This window comes from Doryrhamphus excisus, chromosome 14 (assembly GCF_030265055.1).
Source record: "Doryrhamphus excisus isolate RoL2022-K1 chromosome 14, RoL_Dexc_1.0, whole genome shotgun sequence".
NCBI classification, from domain to species: Eukaryota; Metazoa; Chordata; class Actinopteri; order Syngnathiformes; family Syngnathidae; genus Doryrhamphus; species Doryrhamphus excisus.
Window position 1 is genome coordinate 20,110,509 of NC_080479.1, and position 15,240 is coordinate 20,125,748.

At 46.4% G+C, this 15,240-nt stretch overlaps 1 protein-coding gene across 4 annotated transcripts in view; it reads left to right on the forward strand.

The window, feature by feature from the left end:
- The window catches only part of slc39a4 (solute carrier family 39 member 4), a 59,282-nt gene extending 44,245 nt beyond the window's left edge, over positions 1–15,037 (forward strand). For 3 of the 4 annotated variants that reach the window (XM_058048084.1, XM_058048086.1, XM_058048085.1), the window contains 10 exons: positions 8,633–8,965; positions 10,309–10,510; positions 10,587–10,675; positions 10,738–10,909; positions 11,012–11,184; positions 11,248–11,439; positions 13,397–13,501; positions 13,573–13,615; positions 13,681–14,024; positions 14,609–15,037. In XM_058048084.1, the coding sequence (XP_057904067.1) occupies positions 8,633–8,965; positions 10,309–10,510; positions 10,587–10,675; positions 10,738–10,909; positions 11,012–11,184; positions 11,248–11,439; positions 13,397–13,501; positions 13,573–13,615; positions 13,681–14,024; positions 14,609–14,737 (1,782 nt within the window). In that variant the 3' untranslated portion in view covers positions 14,738–15,037. The remainder of the gene's footprint in view (positions 1–8,632; positions 8,966–10,308; positions 10,511–10,586; positions 10,676–10,737; positions 10,910–11,011; positions 11,185–11,247; positions 11,440–13,396; positions 13,502–13,572; positions 13,616–13,680; positions 14,025–14,608) is intronic. The other variant, XM_058048087.1, reaches the window with a different exon arrangement.
- The last annotated feature ends 203 nt before the right edge of the window (positions 15,038–15,240 follow it).

A 15,240-nucleotide genomic window follows, 5' to 3' on the forward strand; every position in this document is an offset into this window, starting at 1 on the left:
AACAAAAACAGCATCAGCCTGCTCTACCATGGAGGATAGAACATCAACAAAAACAGCATCAGCCTGCTCTACCATGGAGGATAGAACATCAACAAAAACAGCATCAGCCTGCTCCACTATGGAGGATAGAACATCAACAATCAACAAAAACAGCATCAGCCTGCTCTACCATGGAGGATAGAACATCAACAATCAACAAAAACAGCATCAGCCTGCTCTACCGTGGAGGATAGAACATCAACAATCAACAAAAACAGCATCAGCCTGCTCTACCGTGGAGGATAGAACATCAACAAAAACAGCATCAGCCTGCTCTACCGTGGAGGATAGAACATCAACAAAAACAGCATCAGCCTGCTCTACTATGGAGGATAGAACATCAACAAAAACAGCATCAGCCTGCTCTACTATGGAGGATAGAACATCAACAAAAACAGCATCAGCCTGCTCTACCTGTGGAGGATAGAACATCAACAAAAACAGCATCAGCCTGCTCTACCTGTGGAGGATAGAACATCAACAAAAACAGCATCAGCCTGCTCTACTATGGAGGATAGAACATCAACAAAAACAGCATCAGCCTGCTCTACTATGGAGGATAGAACCTCAACAAAAACAGCATCAGCCTGCTCGACTATGGAGGATAGAACATCAACAAAAACAGCATCAGCCTGCTCTACCTGTGGAGGATAGAACATCAACAAAAACAGCATCAGCCTGCTCTACCGTGGAGGATAGAACATCAACAAAAACAGCATCAGCCTGCTCTACCGTGGAGGATAGAACATCAACAAAAACAGCATCAGCCTGCTCTACCATGGAGGATAGAACATCAACAATCAACAAAAACAGCATCAGCCTGCTCTACCGTGGAGGATAGAACATCAACAATCAACAAAAACAGCATCAGCCTGCTCTACCGTGGAGGATAGAACATCAACAAAAACAGCATCAGCCTGCTCTACTATGGAGGATAGAACATCAACAAAAACAGCATCAGCCTGCTCTACTATGGAGGATAGAACATCAACAAAAACAGCATCAGCCTGCTCTACCGTGGAGGATAGAACATCAACAATCAACAAAAACAGCATCAGCCTGCTCTACTATGGAGGATAGAACATCAACAAAAACAGCATCAGCCTGCTCTACTATGGAGGCTAGAACATCAACAAAAACAGCATCAGCCTGCTCCACTATGGATGATAGAACATCAACAAAAACAGCATCAGCCTGCTCTACTATGGAGGATAGAACATCAACAAAAACAGCATCAGCCTGCTCTACTATGGAGGATAGAACATCAATAAAAACAGCATCAGCCTGCTCTACTATGGAGGATAGAACATCAACAAAAACTGCTTTTTCTTATAGGAAGCAGCCTAAAGCAAGGCATGCTTGGAAGAGTTTGGTGTGGAAGAATGCCCCCCTCCCCCCCTCCCCCTCCAAGCTGCACTTTGGACGCCCCTGCAGAACCACGACTCAGCATGTCACACATGATGATGTCATCGTTTACTGGGGAGCAACGCCCTCTACTCCCATGGCAAGTGCAAAGGTCATTGGGTGCTCACCTGTGTGGGTGTGTGTGTGTGTGTAGTTGTGTGTGTGTGTGTAGTTGTGTGGACGTGTGGGTGTGTGTGTGTGTGTAGCATCATAATTAATTTCCTGACATTCAGCTTTAATGATCTTTGATTGAAGATGTCTTCTTTTTTGTGTTATGATGTTCCACAGAGATTCATCACCTTACACGCGCACACACACACATGTACGTGCACACACACATGTACACGCACACACACACACACACACACACACTCACTCATACCTGTCTTGTCCAGATGTTAGCTGTTAAATTTCCATATCAAATCAGCAGTAAGAAACATATTTTAATTACCTGGCAACCTGGACGGCCTTGTTGCATGCACGCACACACACACATGTACACGCACACACATGTACACGCACACACATGTACACGCACACACATGTACACGCACACACACACACTCACACAGACTTTGATCCCTTAAGGACGTTTGCCTCGACTTCCTTGGAGAATTAGTGGGAAGGGTTAAAGGTCAAAGGTCAGCCTTGCTTGTTTTAGGAGATGGTTCAAAGCCGTGAGGACGGTGGAGAAGTGTTATTTGTGGCGAAGCCCGTCTTGACTGTTGCAGAGATTTGAGTGGCAGCGGGGGGGGGGGGGGGGGGGATAATACTTGGGAGTCAGTCTGCATACTTCATGCAAACTCCAGCTCTTCCCTTCTCCACACGGATACTACATATTCCTACATATTCCTACATATTCCTACATATTCCTACATATTCCTGCATATTCCTGCATATTCCTACATACTCCTACATATTCCTGCTGGCTACTAGCCAGTCTATCAAAGGTCAAGTGTGTACAATAATACCCTGTTTATGTACTGGTACTAGTAATTGATTACAATCTTGGAAATGCAGCTTTTAATGTGATTAGAGTCACCCAGACAGGAAGTAACACCCCTACAGTCGTATGAGCCAAGACCAGGGGTGGGCAAACTACGGCCCGGGGGCCACATCCGGCCCGCCAAGTGTTTGAATACGGCCCGCCCAATCTTTCCAAAGTATTTAATTTAAAGTCAACATACAACCTGGCATCATGGCCTGAGCCAACCTTTTGATGGTTGTATCAATTTCGTTGTTTGACATGGTCTGTTGTTTACAAAGTGCTCCTGAAAAAAGAGACACAAGCATAATAATAATAAAAATTAAAATAATAATTATTATATTATTATAACTATTATGATTATTATATTTATTATATTAATGCTAATTATTATATTAATTATATATAATAATATTGTTATATTTGCATATTTTACATAATAATAATATAATAATTATTATTTTAATTATATTGTAATTATTATAATATTTTATTATTTTTAAAATATTTAAATATAAATATAAAATAATAAATAATAATAGCAGATTGCATGACAATTTTACAGATACAATAATACCAGGTGGACTGTTACGTTTAAAATATATAGTCTGCCCCCCCCCCGAAAATTTTGTTATATCAATGCGGCCCACCCCTGTACTAGTACTAGTACTTGTACTTGGCATAGACAACCTGATTACAATCTTGGAAATGCAGCTTTTAATGTGATTAGAGTCACCCAGACAGGAAGTAACACCCCTACAGTCGTATGAGCCAAGACCAATGATAGAAAATACTCGGTAATAGTGCTGTACTTTACTTCAAATGCTACAGCTCCCGTGTGGGGCCACTAGGGGGCGCTGTAAAGCCACGTGTGGTTCCCATGGCGCCACCCAGCCACCCTAGCGAAGTCCACCAGGGTCCTTGGGGGCAATAGCCGTTTATTTCCATCTTGTTTTCATGGTGCAGTAAAGCAACACGTTTAAAGAGCAGGAAGTGCTGATCTACTCACAAAGGATCCTTTGGGACGGGGTCAAAGGGTGTGGAGTCATGTGACTGCTAAGGGTCCAGTTCGTGCATTTGGGGCGGGAATGGCGGCGGCAGGAGGTGAAAGGCTGGCATCCATCTTCCTCTTCATTCCTCCATCCTTCCTTCCTTTGCCGTCTGGCCTGGTTCACCGTGCCGCCACCGTGCCGCCACCGTGCCGGCGTCCCTCATTTGCCACTCCACTGACTTAAATATGGGGGGGGGGGGCAATCAGACCATGACGTGGTTATTATTTTAAAGTCAAGTGCTGCTTTTTTAATTCCTTCTCCTCCCGTCAAAAGCTGGACAGGAATTTTTAACAGCCAGAGACTTAACGCTCGGAATTAGTAAATCATTAACATTTGACCAAAGTGTGTGTGTGTGTGTGTGTGTGTGTGTGTGTGTGCGCACGTGTGCATGTGTGTGTGCTTAAGAGAAAGCCTGCTTAGAATGCTGGTCTCCATGCAGAACCCGGACTCTCTAGTCCAGTTCCTGCACAAGGAGCACAAGTGAGGTTTTGCACAAATGCGCTTGGTCACTTGTTGCTAGGCAGAATTCCCGGACTAGGATTAGTGTTAGGCCCCAAAATATGACATGAATGCCCGGTATTCCCAACGAGGATGCAGATTACCTCATCATCTCCAACCAACATCCTCATCCTCAAACACTCGTACACCGAAGTACGAGCACTGATGTGCTCGCTGCTTGACGCCCCCCCCCCCCGGAGACGTCCTTCAGGGTGGGATGGGGTCAGGTTCTGACTAGAGCCCATTAGTGATAGAATGATGGAATATGGAATGATGGGACGGAGTTGGGAATCTGACCTCTATTTGTACTGAAGGCAAAATGGAGTCTTAGTGATGTTCCTACGGTGGGAAATGATAAAATACAAGGTGAGCTTGAAGGCATCACAATGAGATCTCCTTAATGTCTTACTTAACACTCATATAACCCCCCCCATCCCCACCCCCCACCCCCACCCCCAACCCAGTGCTCCTCAATTCCTCCTATCTTTGCTCCACAGGAAGGACGACGAGCTACTTGGTGGGGGGTTGGGGGGGGGTGGCTTGGGCTGCCTATAGTTACCCATAAGCATGAAGTATATACGTGTGTGTGTGTGTGTGTGTGTGTGTGTGTGTGTGTTATTGTGTGTGTGTCGTCCAGGGAACATATAAGTGGATTAGCCGTCATGCTTTTATTTCTGTAATGGAAACATCAGGCGGAGACAGAAAAGTAGGGCTGGGGCCAGGCGGGGAGCGGGTACACGAGTGCTCGCACTAGCGGGGGGGTTGTTGTTGAGGAAGAGTAGCGTTCGAGACCCTTTAGGAGTTCTTCAGTAGTAAACGTGAAAAAAAAAAAAAACACTTGAAGGAATTGGTGAGCGTGGAAGTCAGTCATGCCCCCCGGAACCCTACAGCCCCTTTAGACCCAGGACTAACTGCAGTACAGTGTACTGGGGGGTGGGGGGTCGGAAGGGGGGCAGAGGAACTTGCTGAATGTGTGCGTTGAGAACATCCACAGGTTTGAATGACAGCAGCTGACGCCACAACGAGGCAGTGAAAACGGGTCAGTGGACACTTGGAGGATTAGCAACGTGGGTTGAGGGGTTGGGGCCGGGGGGGGGTGGGTGCCGGGCGGACAGATGTCCGGGGTCCCAGGCCAGAAGCAGTTTGTCGAAGATGTGCAGCCAATCACGCGGATATCCTTCCACGCTGTCATGTTTGACACATGACGGCTTTGATGGCAGGACTTGTGGACCGCCCAGTGCCCCACAATGGCCGCCCGTACTGACCATACTGACAGACCACAACAAACCTCACGTTGATTCCACATGTGGTATTCCTCACCGGTGGCTGGCAAGGATGGACTTGGGAAGCAGCGCCCTCCGCTGGATTTCCAGGTGCATCGCTCCTCCCCGGTCCCTGCCAGTAGCGCCATCAGGTCCCCGTGATGGCAGTTACCGTCATATCACGGCATATCATGCACTATCGTGACTGCACCCGCCTCCCCCCGCTGTGAAGGTGTGTTGTCGCCGCCGTGGTGTCGAAATCCCGAGGAGGGACAATCATCAACCCCCTCAGCGTTTACGACGCCGCTAAAGGTCAGAGACGCCGTCGGTGCGTGTCATCACAATCTGATTTGGGGTCTGTTTCTGGACGCATACCATGCACTGTCATGACTTCACGCTTGGCCAGATCCTCTCGCTTCTCTCCAGTCCAAAGGAGCGATTCCGGTTTTTCCAAGTTCCCACCAGGAAGCAGCATACCATGCACACTCGCCACTATTTTGGTGGTCTTTCTTTGTTTGGTTTGCTAGTACTGATTCAGTACTGATGGGTCCACCACCTGTCAATCATTAAAGGCTTTCTATAGCAGCTCGTAACATGCTAGCATGCTATGCTAGCTGGCTGTGTCCATGATGGCGCAGCACTGAAGGAAAGGTGCTGAGGCCCCCGGGTGCTAGTATAGCATTAAAAGGCAGTCATAGGACGACACAGGCGCCTCTCAGCCAATCACCATCCAGAGTCCCGGTCCCGAGGTTCCCGGGATCTGATAAGGACCTGAGCTGAGTGTCCACAGCTCAATGCGGATCAACGTATACATCAGAAGCGCTCGAGCTGCCGCCTGTTCCCGATGTTTAGGTGTCAGGGTACCATGTTCCTCCTTGTGGCCCTCTTGGCCCCCTGGGGCGCCTCGGGTGCTGCGCCGGCGTGCCCCACGGCGGATGAGGCGTACGGATCTCTGGCCGGCCTGCTGCCCTCCACGCACGGCTTCCTGAGCGAGGAGTGGCTGGACGTGCTCTTTAATACGCTGGAGAGCCGTGTGCAGTGCGGAGAAGGGCCGTGTGAAAAGGTACCTTCTTATTGGAGCCTCGGCCCCAGGCGGCGCCGGGAGATCGAGGTCCGAACGCTGATAGCTTGGCCACGCCGCCATAAAAGGCAAACATTCCTTTTCTCCACAAAGCGCAGGTCTCACCTTGACGATGCTTCAATAGAACTTGCTAGTTTGGAACTACTGTTGGTATTATTATATACTATTATTATTATTATTATTATTATATTTCCTCTTATATTCCCTTGGTCAGCTGCAGTTGGGGGCTTTACTTATGTTGGCATCATTATATAGTCATATGGATTATGGTTATTGTATGGCTTTGCTAGGCATGGGTGCTACAGTTGACGTATATTTTTACCATTCTTTACCATTGCCATATTTTTACCTATATTCATGATCATTATCTACTCATATGGATTATTGTATGGCCTTGGAGTGCTACCGTTTATATATATATATTACATATATATATATTGCATATATTTTTGCCATTCTTTACCATTGCCATATATTTGTACCTATATTGGTGATCAATATCTACTCATATGGATTATTATATGGCCTTGCTAGGCATGGGGTGCTACCGTTATATATAAGTATACAATATATATACATATATATATATATACATATATTTTTGCCATTCTTTACCATTGCCATATATTTATACCTATATTGGTGATCATTATCTACTTATATAGATTGAGTATTGTATACTTATATTTGTACCTATTGCGGTTATCATTATCTACTTATATAGATTATTATATGGCTTTGCTAGGCGTGGGGGCGCTACTGTTGCCATATATTTGTACCTATATTCATGATCATTATCTACTCATATAGATTATTGTACGGCCTTACTAGGCATGGGGTGCTGCTGTTATTGTTATATATATATATATATATATATATATATATATATATATATATATATATATATATATATATATATATATATATATATATATATATATATATATATATATACACACACACACACACATATATATATATATATATACATATATATATACATATATATATACATATATTACATTATTTTTGCCATTCTTTACCATTGCCATATATTTGTACCTATTGCGGTTATCATTATCTACTTATATAGATTATTGTATAGCTTTGCTAGGCGTGGGGGTGCTACCGTTGCTGTATATTTTTACCATTCTTTACCATTCCCATATATTTGTACCTATATTGATCAATATCTACTCAAATAGATTGAGTATTGTATACTTATATTTTTACCTATATTCATGATCATTATCTACTTATATAGATTGAGTATTACATGGCTTTGTTAAGCGTGGGGGTGCTCCCATTGATATATATATATTTACCTATATTGGTAATCATTATCTATTTATATAGATTATCGTATGGCCGTGCTAGGCGTGGAGGTGCTCCCATTGATATATATATATATATTTACCTATATTGGTGATCATTATCTATTTATATGTATAAGTATCGTATGGTCGTATGAGGGTGCTCCCATTGATATATATATATATTTACCTATATTGGTGATCATTATCTATTTATATGTATAAGTATCGTATGGTCGTATGAGGGTGCTCCCATTGATATATATATATATTTACCTATATTGGTAATCATTATCTATTTATATGGATTATCGTATGGTCGTGCTAGGCGTGGGGGTGCTCCCATTGGCGTATATATATTTACCTACCATTGGCGTATATATATTTACCTACCATTGGCGTATATATATTTACCTACCATTGGCGTATATATATTTACCTACCATTGGCGTATATATATTTACCTACCATTGGCGTATATATATTTACCTACCATTGGCGTATATATATTTACCTACCATTGGCGTATATATATTTACCTACCATTGGCGTATATATATTTACCTACCATTGGCGTATATATATTTACCTACCATTGGCGTATATATATTTACCTACCATTGGCGTATATCCAGGGTTTGAAACAACAAGTGGACTTTCCTCTGCCGATAAAGATCTTCATGGTCTTATGATGCGTGTTGACCTGAGGAACCATAAGGTGAGCGAGACACGGGCCCAAGTCCTTGAACCCACCACATGTCAGCCTGACCTCATGAGTGGAAGTTGCCGAGCGTGAGAAATCAAGAGATAAGAGCGTTAAATAAAAGTCCCGAATGGTGCGTTCACTGGCGAGGGAGAGGTCCCATAAAGGAATAAAAAGGAATCAAAGGGCCAATGTTGGCGTTGCCACGGCGACCCAAGTCCAGAAGTAAACATTACGTAAACCCTAGCATGCTAACAATGGCGAGGAGCTGATGGAAGACCTCCATGTTTTCCAGTGTAACCTCTCAGACGCTGTCCGCCAGATCCTCCCCAAGCCGCACGAAGGCGACGCCGTGGACGCCGTGGACGCCTCGCAGTTAGCCGCCTTAGCCGCCGGCTGCGTCCTCTACCTTTCTTCTCCCGGCTCCACGTGCGCCGCAGCCGGGCGGGGAGGGTGGGGCCAGGAGGTCCAGCGTTTCCTGCATCAGGTTTCCAGCCAGGAGCGTGGAGATGCGGACACGGAGAACTGCACGGGACCTGGACCGGGACACGCGGACCTCTACATGGACCTCCATGGGCTGGAACGCGTGCTTGGGGGCCTTCTACGCCACCAGTTGGCCACCAATCAGGTCAGTGGATTGGACCTGAGCCCGGATTTCAACCCGCAACCTTTCACCCGCCATGTTCATACTCATACATATGTACTACAGTACGCAGTACAGTACACGACACATATGTACTACAGTATGCAGTACAGTACATAACACATATGTACTGCAGTATGCAGTACAGTACACTGGCACATATGTACTACAGTATGCAGTACAGTACACTGGCACATATGTACTACAGTATGCAGTACAGTACACTGGCACATATGTACTACAGTATGCAGTACAGTACACTGGCACATATGTACTACAGTATGCAGTACAGTACACTGGCACATATGTACTACAGTATGCAGTACAGTACACTGGCACATATGTACTACAGTATGCAGTACAGTATATGACACATATGCACTACAGTATGCAGTACAGTACACTGATATATATACTACAGTATGCAGTACAGTACATGACACATATGTACTACAGTATGCAGTGCAGTACACTGACATGTATGCAGTACAGTACATGACACATAGTATGTACTACAGTATGCAGTACAGTACACTGACACATATGTACTACATTATGCAGTACAGTACACAACACATATGTACTACAGTATGCAGTACAGTACACAACACATATGCACTACAGTATGCAGTACAGTACACAACACATGTACTACAGTATGCAGTACAGTACACGACACATATGTACTACAGTATGCAGTACAGTACACTGACACATATGTACTACAGTATGCAGTAAAGTACACTGACATGTATGCAGTACAGTATGCAGTACAGTAAATGACACATATGTACAACAGTATGTAGTACAGTACATGACACATATGTACTACAATATGCAGTACAGTACACTAATATATGTACTACAGTATGCAGTACAGTACACCAACATGTATGCAGTACAGTACATGACACATAGTATGTACTACAGTATGCAGTACAGTACACTGACATGTATGCAGTACAATACATGACACATAGTGTGTACTACAGTATGCAGTACAGTACACTGACATGTATGTACTACAGTATGCAGTACAGTACACTGACATGTATGCAATACAGTACATGGCACATAGTATGTACTACAGTATGCAGTACAGTATGCAGTACAGTACATGACACATATGTACTACAGTATGCAGTACAGTACACTGACATGTATGCAGTACAGTATATTTGTTGCAGTCCAGTATGTGTGAAAGTAGAGTATGCGTGTATGAAGTAGAGTATGCGTGTATAAAGTATGTTTGTGTAAAAGTACATGAGTAGGGTACATGGTAGGGGGCCATCAAAGCCAGCGTTGTTCTTTGTCGCCACGGTAACCAGAGCTGCGTCACAGCGAGCGTCATCATGGCGGAGGTGGGCGCCTCAGGGCCCCGGCAGACCCGGGCGGCGGGCGCGGTCTTGGGCCGGGTCCTGCACCACGTCCTTCGAGGCGGGTGCGTGGCGGGCCGCCCCCTCCCCGAGGAGATCTTCTTCCTGGACGACATCATGGCCCGACTGGGCTCCGACCGGGTCACCGTGGCCGGTAAGAGACCACGCCTTCCATCACGGAAGCCACGCCTCCACGCTGACCTACGCTTTGGTCCTCACCCCTCCCTTAGACCTGGAGGCTCTCATGGGGTCCCTGGGCGTCGGGGGCGGACACACGGAGAGACGCCCCCACCAAGGCTCCAACGCCAGCTGGGATCAGGTAAGCGTGAAGGTCCACCTCGTCTTCCTGACCGCATCCAGCAGCTCCTTCCTCTTCGCCAGCACTGCTTCTCCGCCCACGAGCTGGTGCTGATCCACCGCCTGGGAGGGGGCCACGCCATCCTGGACCGATCGGACGTGGCCCGGCTCAGCCCCGCGCTGGTCCAGCAGATCCTGAGCGGGGCCTGCCACGCCACTCATCCGCCCGCCCCAGACCGGCTCAGCACCACAGAACGTACGTTGATCCAGGACCGGCACGTGGCACCCCGGTCCCACGGGACGGGGGGGGTCCTCCGCTCGGCCGCAAGCGTGTGACACATGTGACGTGCGTGTTCAGGGTACCTTTACGCCACCCTGGCCAACGTGGTCATCACGCTGGCGTCCATGTTTGGCCTGGTGTTGCTGCTCTGCACGTCCTTCACCGCCGTCTTCCAGCTGTGCCTCCGCTTCTGCATCAGCCTGGCCGTGGGGTCCCTGACGGGGGACGCCTTGCTGCACCTGCTGCCCATGGTGAGCCCCCGCCGCCCCTCCAACGCACACACACACACACATTGACTTCTCCTACCCGTGTAGTTCCTAGGCCTCCACGTGCACTCTGAGGACTCGGGTGACGTGGGACACCCGCACCAACGCCATGGCGGGGCCGGTGATGCGGGGGCGCCCGACCACGTGTACAAGATGTTGGTGTTGTTGGCTGGGATCTACTGCTTCTACCTGATGGAGACCATCTTCTCGCTGCTCACGCACGGACGCGGCCATCACGCGGTGAGATGCCATGCTAGCTGCTACACGCTTAGCTAGCCGTGCGGGCTAGTCTCTTTTTCACAGTTGACGTTTGTTAGCTAACATTCGCCATACGTTGTCCTAACGATAACGTCTGTTAGCTAACATTCGCCATGCGTTGTCCTAAAGATAACGTCTGTTAGCTAACATTTGCCATAGTTGTCCTAAAGATAACGTCTGTTAGCTAACATTCGCCATACTTTGTCCTAAAGATAAAGTCTGTTAGCTAACATTCGCCATACGTTACTCTAAAGATAACGTCTGTTAGCTAACATTCGCCATGCGTTGTCCTAAAGATAAAGTCTGTTAGCTAACATTCGCCATAGTTGTCCTAAAGATAACGTCTGTTAGCTAACATTCGCCATAGTTGTCCTAAAGATAACGTCTGTTAGCTAACATTCGCCATGCGTTCTCCTAAAGATAACGTCTGTTAGCTAACATTTGCCATAGTTGTCCTAAAGATAACGTCTGTTAGCTAACATTCGCCATACGTTGTCCTAAAGATAACGTCTGTTAGCTAACATTCGCCATACTTTGTCCTAAAGATAACGTCTGTTAGCTAACATTCGCCATACGTTGTCCTAAAGATAAAGTCTGTTAGCTAACATTCGCCATACGTTGCTCTGAAGATAACGGTTGTTAGCTAACATTCGCCATACGTTGTCCTAAAGATAAGATAGCATCTGTTAGCTAACATTCACCATACGTTGTTCTAAAGATAGCATCTGTTAGCTAACATTTGCCATACGTTGTCCTAGAGATAACGTCTGTTAGCTAACATTCGCCATACGTCGTCCTAAAGATAACGTCTGTTAGCCAACATTCGCCATACGTTGTCCTAAAGATAACGTCTGTTAGCTAACATTCGCCATACGTTGTCCTAAAGATAACGTCTGTTAGCTAACATTTGCCATACTTTGTCCTAAAGATAACGTCTGTTAGCTAACATTCGCCATACGTTGTCCTAAAGATAACATTTATTAGTCGGATGGTATTAGCTAACATTCGCCATACGTTGTCCTAAAGATAACGCCTGTTAGCTAACATTCGCCATACGTCGTCCTAAAGATAACGTCTGTTAGCTAACATTCGCCATACGTTGTCCTAAAGATAACGTCTGTTAGCTAACATTCGCCATACTTTGCCCTAAAGATAACGCCTGTTAGCTAACATTTGCCATACTTTGTCCTAAAGATAAAGTCTGTTAGCTAACATTCGCCATACGTTGTCCTAAAGATAACATTTATTAGTCGGATGGTATTAGCTAACATTCGCCATACGTTGTCCTAAAGATAGCATCTGTTAGCTAACATTCGCCATACGTTGTCCTAAAGATAACGCCTGTTAGCTAACATTCGCCATACATTGTCCTAAAGATAACGTCTATTAGCTAACATTCGCCATACGTTGTCCTAAAGATAAAGTCTGTTAGCTAACATTCGCCATAGTTGTCCTAAAGATAACGTCTGTTAGCTAACATTCGCCATACGTTGCTCTGAAGATAACGGTTGTTAGCTAACATTCGCCATATGTTACTCTAAAGATAACGTCTGTTAGCTAACATTCGCCATACGTTGTCCTAAAGATAAGATAGCATCTGTTAGCTAACATTCACCATACGTTGTTCTAAGGATAGCATCTGTTAGCTAACATTCGCCATACGATGTCCTAGAGATAACGTCTGTTAGCTAACATTCGCCATACGTTGTCCTAAAGATAAGATAGCATCTGTTAGCTAACATTCACCATACGTTGTTCTAAGGATAGCATCTGTTAGCTAACATTCGCCATACGTTGTCCTAGAGATAACGCCTGTTAGCTAACATTCGCCATACGTTGTCCTAGAGATAACGCCTGTTAGCTAACATTCGCCATACGCTGGCCTATCTATTAGCGGGATGGTATTAGCTAACATCGGTTGTGGTTTGCGTACATCCAGGACGCCTCGCCCCCCCACCACTGTGACCACAGCAGAGTTGTGGAAATGTACCAACAGGACAGGAAAGACAAGGACGATATGCGCTCGGCATCAGTGGCAGAATTGGTAAGACACGCCAACGTGACGATGACGATGACGATGACGATGATGATGATGACGGTGCCCCCACCTTGCAGGTGACGGAGGAAGAGGAGCGCGTCGGTCAGGAGGCCAGCAGAGGTGAGGTCAGGTGAGGTCAGGACCGAGCAGGAAGTTCTAAGGACGAATTGGTCTTTGTGGTCCAGCAGACCCCCCCCTGCTGCCCTACATGGTGACCCTGGGCGACGCCATCCACAACTTCGCCGACGGCCTGGCCATGGGCGCCGCCTTCTCCCTGTCGTGGAAGTCGGGCGTGGCCACGTCGCTGGCCGTGCTCTGCCACGAGCTGCCTCACGAGCTGGGAGACTTCGCCATCCTGCTGCACAGCGGCATGTCGGTGCGGCGGGCGCTGCTTCTCAACGTGGGCGGAGCCATGTCCTCCTTCGTCGGCCTTTACGTCGCTCTCGCCGTGGCCACCGACCTCGCCACCAAGCAGTGGATCGCCGCCGTCACCGCCGGCCTCTTTCTCTACGTGGGACTGGCTGACATGGTGAGTACGCCGCGCATTTCGCCACACGACGGACAGGATTCATGTGGCGTTCGGGGATGCTGGGACATAGGAGGTCCCCCAGCGGGATTCCAGTCAGATGGGAAAAACTCGAGCTGATTTTTACGCGTGGACCTCATGACACACCGTTAGCCTGCGTCACAATTCATTCATATTTACTCTACTTTCTCTTTTATTAGTCCCACCTCAGTAAATCCAGATTTCCCAGGTTCCTTGAACACAACCACGCTTGCTAGGTTAAGTTTATTCCAACTAAAGCGCGTTAAATATACAATAACATTGAGGAAACAGCACCCTCTGCTGGTTGTACTGTGGAACTGCTCCCTGTGTCACCACTAATGGAGAGTGAGCAGTAGAAAATGAATGAATGTTGACAAATGTTTACCAAACTAACTGTAATGAATGAATAATGTAAATAATGTAAAATGAGCCGTCGTTTGAAGAGAAGCTGATCTGTGATATCGAGTGCGGCGTCGTACGCCGGTGGCCTCGTCATAGCCGCAACACAACACAACAAACATGGAGAAGAAGACAATGAGATGTTGACTTTGTGTTGTGCTCTGCAGTTGCCCGCCTTGGTGCACATCGACTCCAGGAGACCCTGGCTGATATTCGCGTTGCAGAACGTGGGCCTCCTGAGCGGCTGGGCCATCCTCTTGGTGCTGTCGCTGTACGAGGAGAACATCGGCGTTTAGCCAGAAGGGAAGGAAACACCACGTGAGGACGTAGTCCGTGTGTGCGTGAGGTTGGTTCCTTTGCTCTAATCACGGACTAAAACTAGCTGGAGACTTGAGAAGATGATGAAGGAACATGATGAGGTTCTCCTAACAAACGGGGTTTATGAAAGACCGGATATAGGACACACGGCTCGTGTCAGACCGAGGTTTCTTTACGTCGCATCCTCGCTGCCTCGCAACGTCCACAATACGATGGAAACACTAAAAGCACAGAATCACATCCTAAATGGTCATCATGTCATGTGACTTCCATGGGGGGGGGGGCAGAGACAAATAGCTGATTTTCCTGATGAACCAAGTATATATACGTATTAGTTGTAAAGTAAGTCAAGTATATTAGTTGGTTGGAATAATAAAAATGCTTGTCAAAGCCTTGGCTTTTATTTTCTTTATTTTCTAAAAGTTGGTAGTGATGCCGGGGATGCTGGGAGGATAAATTAGCATGAATGTGGTAAGCCAAT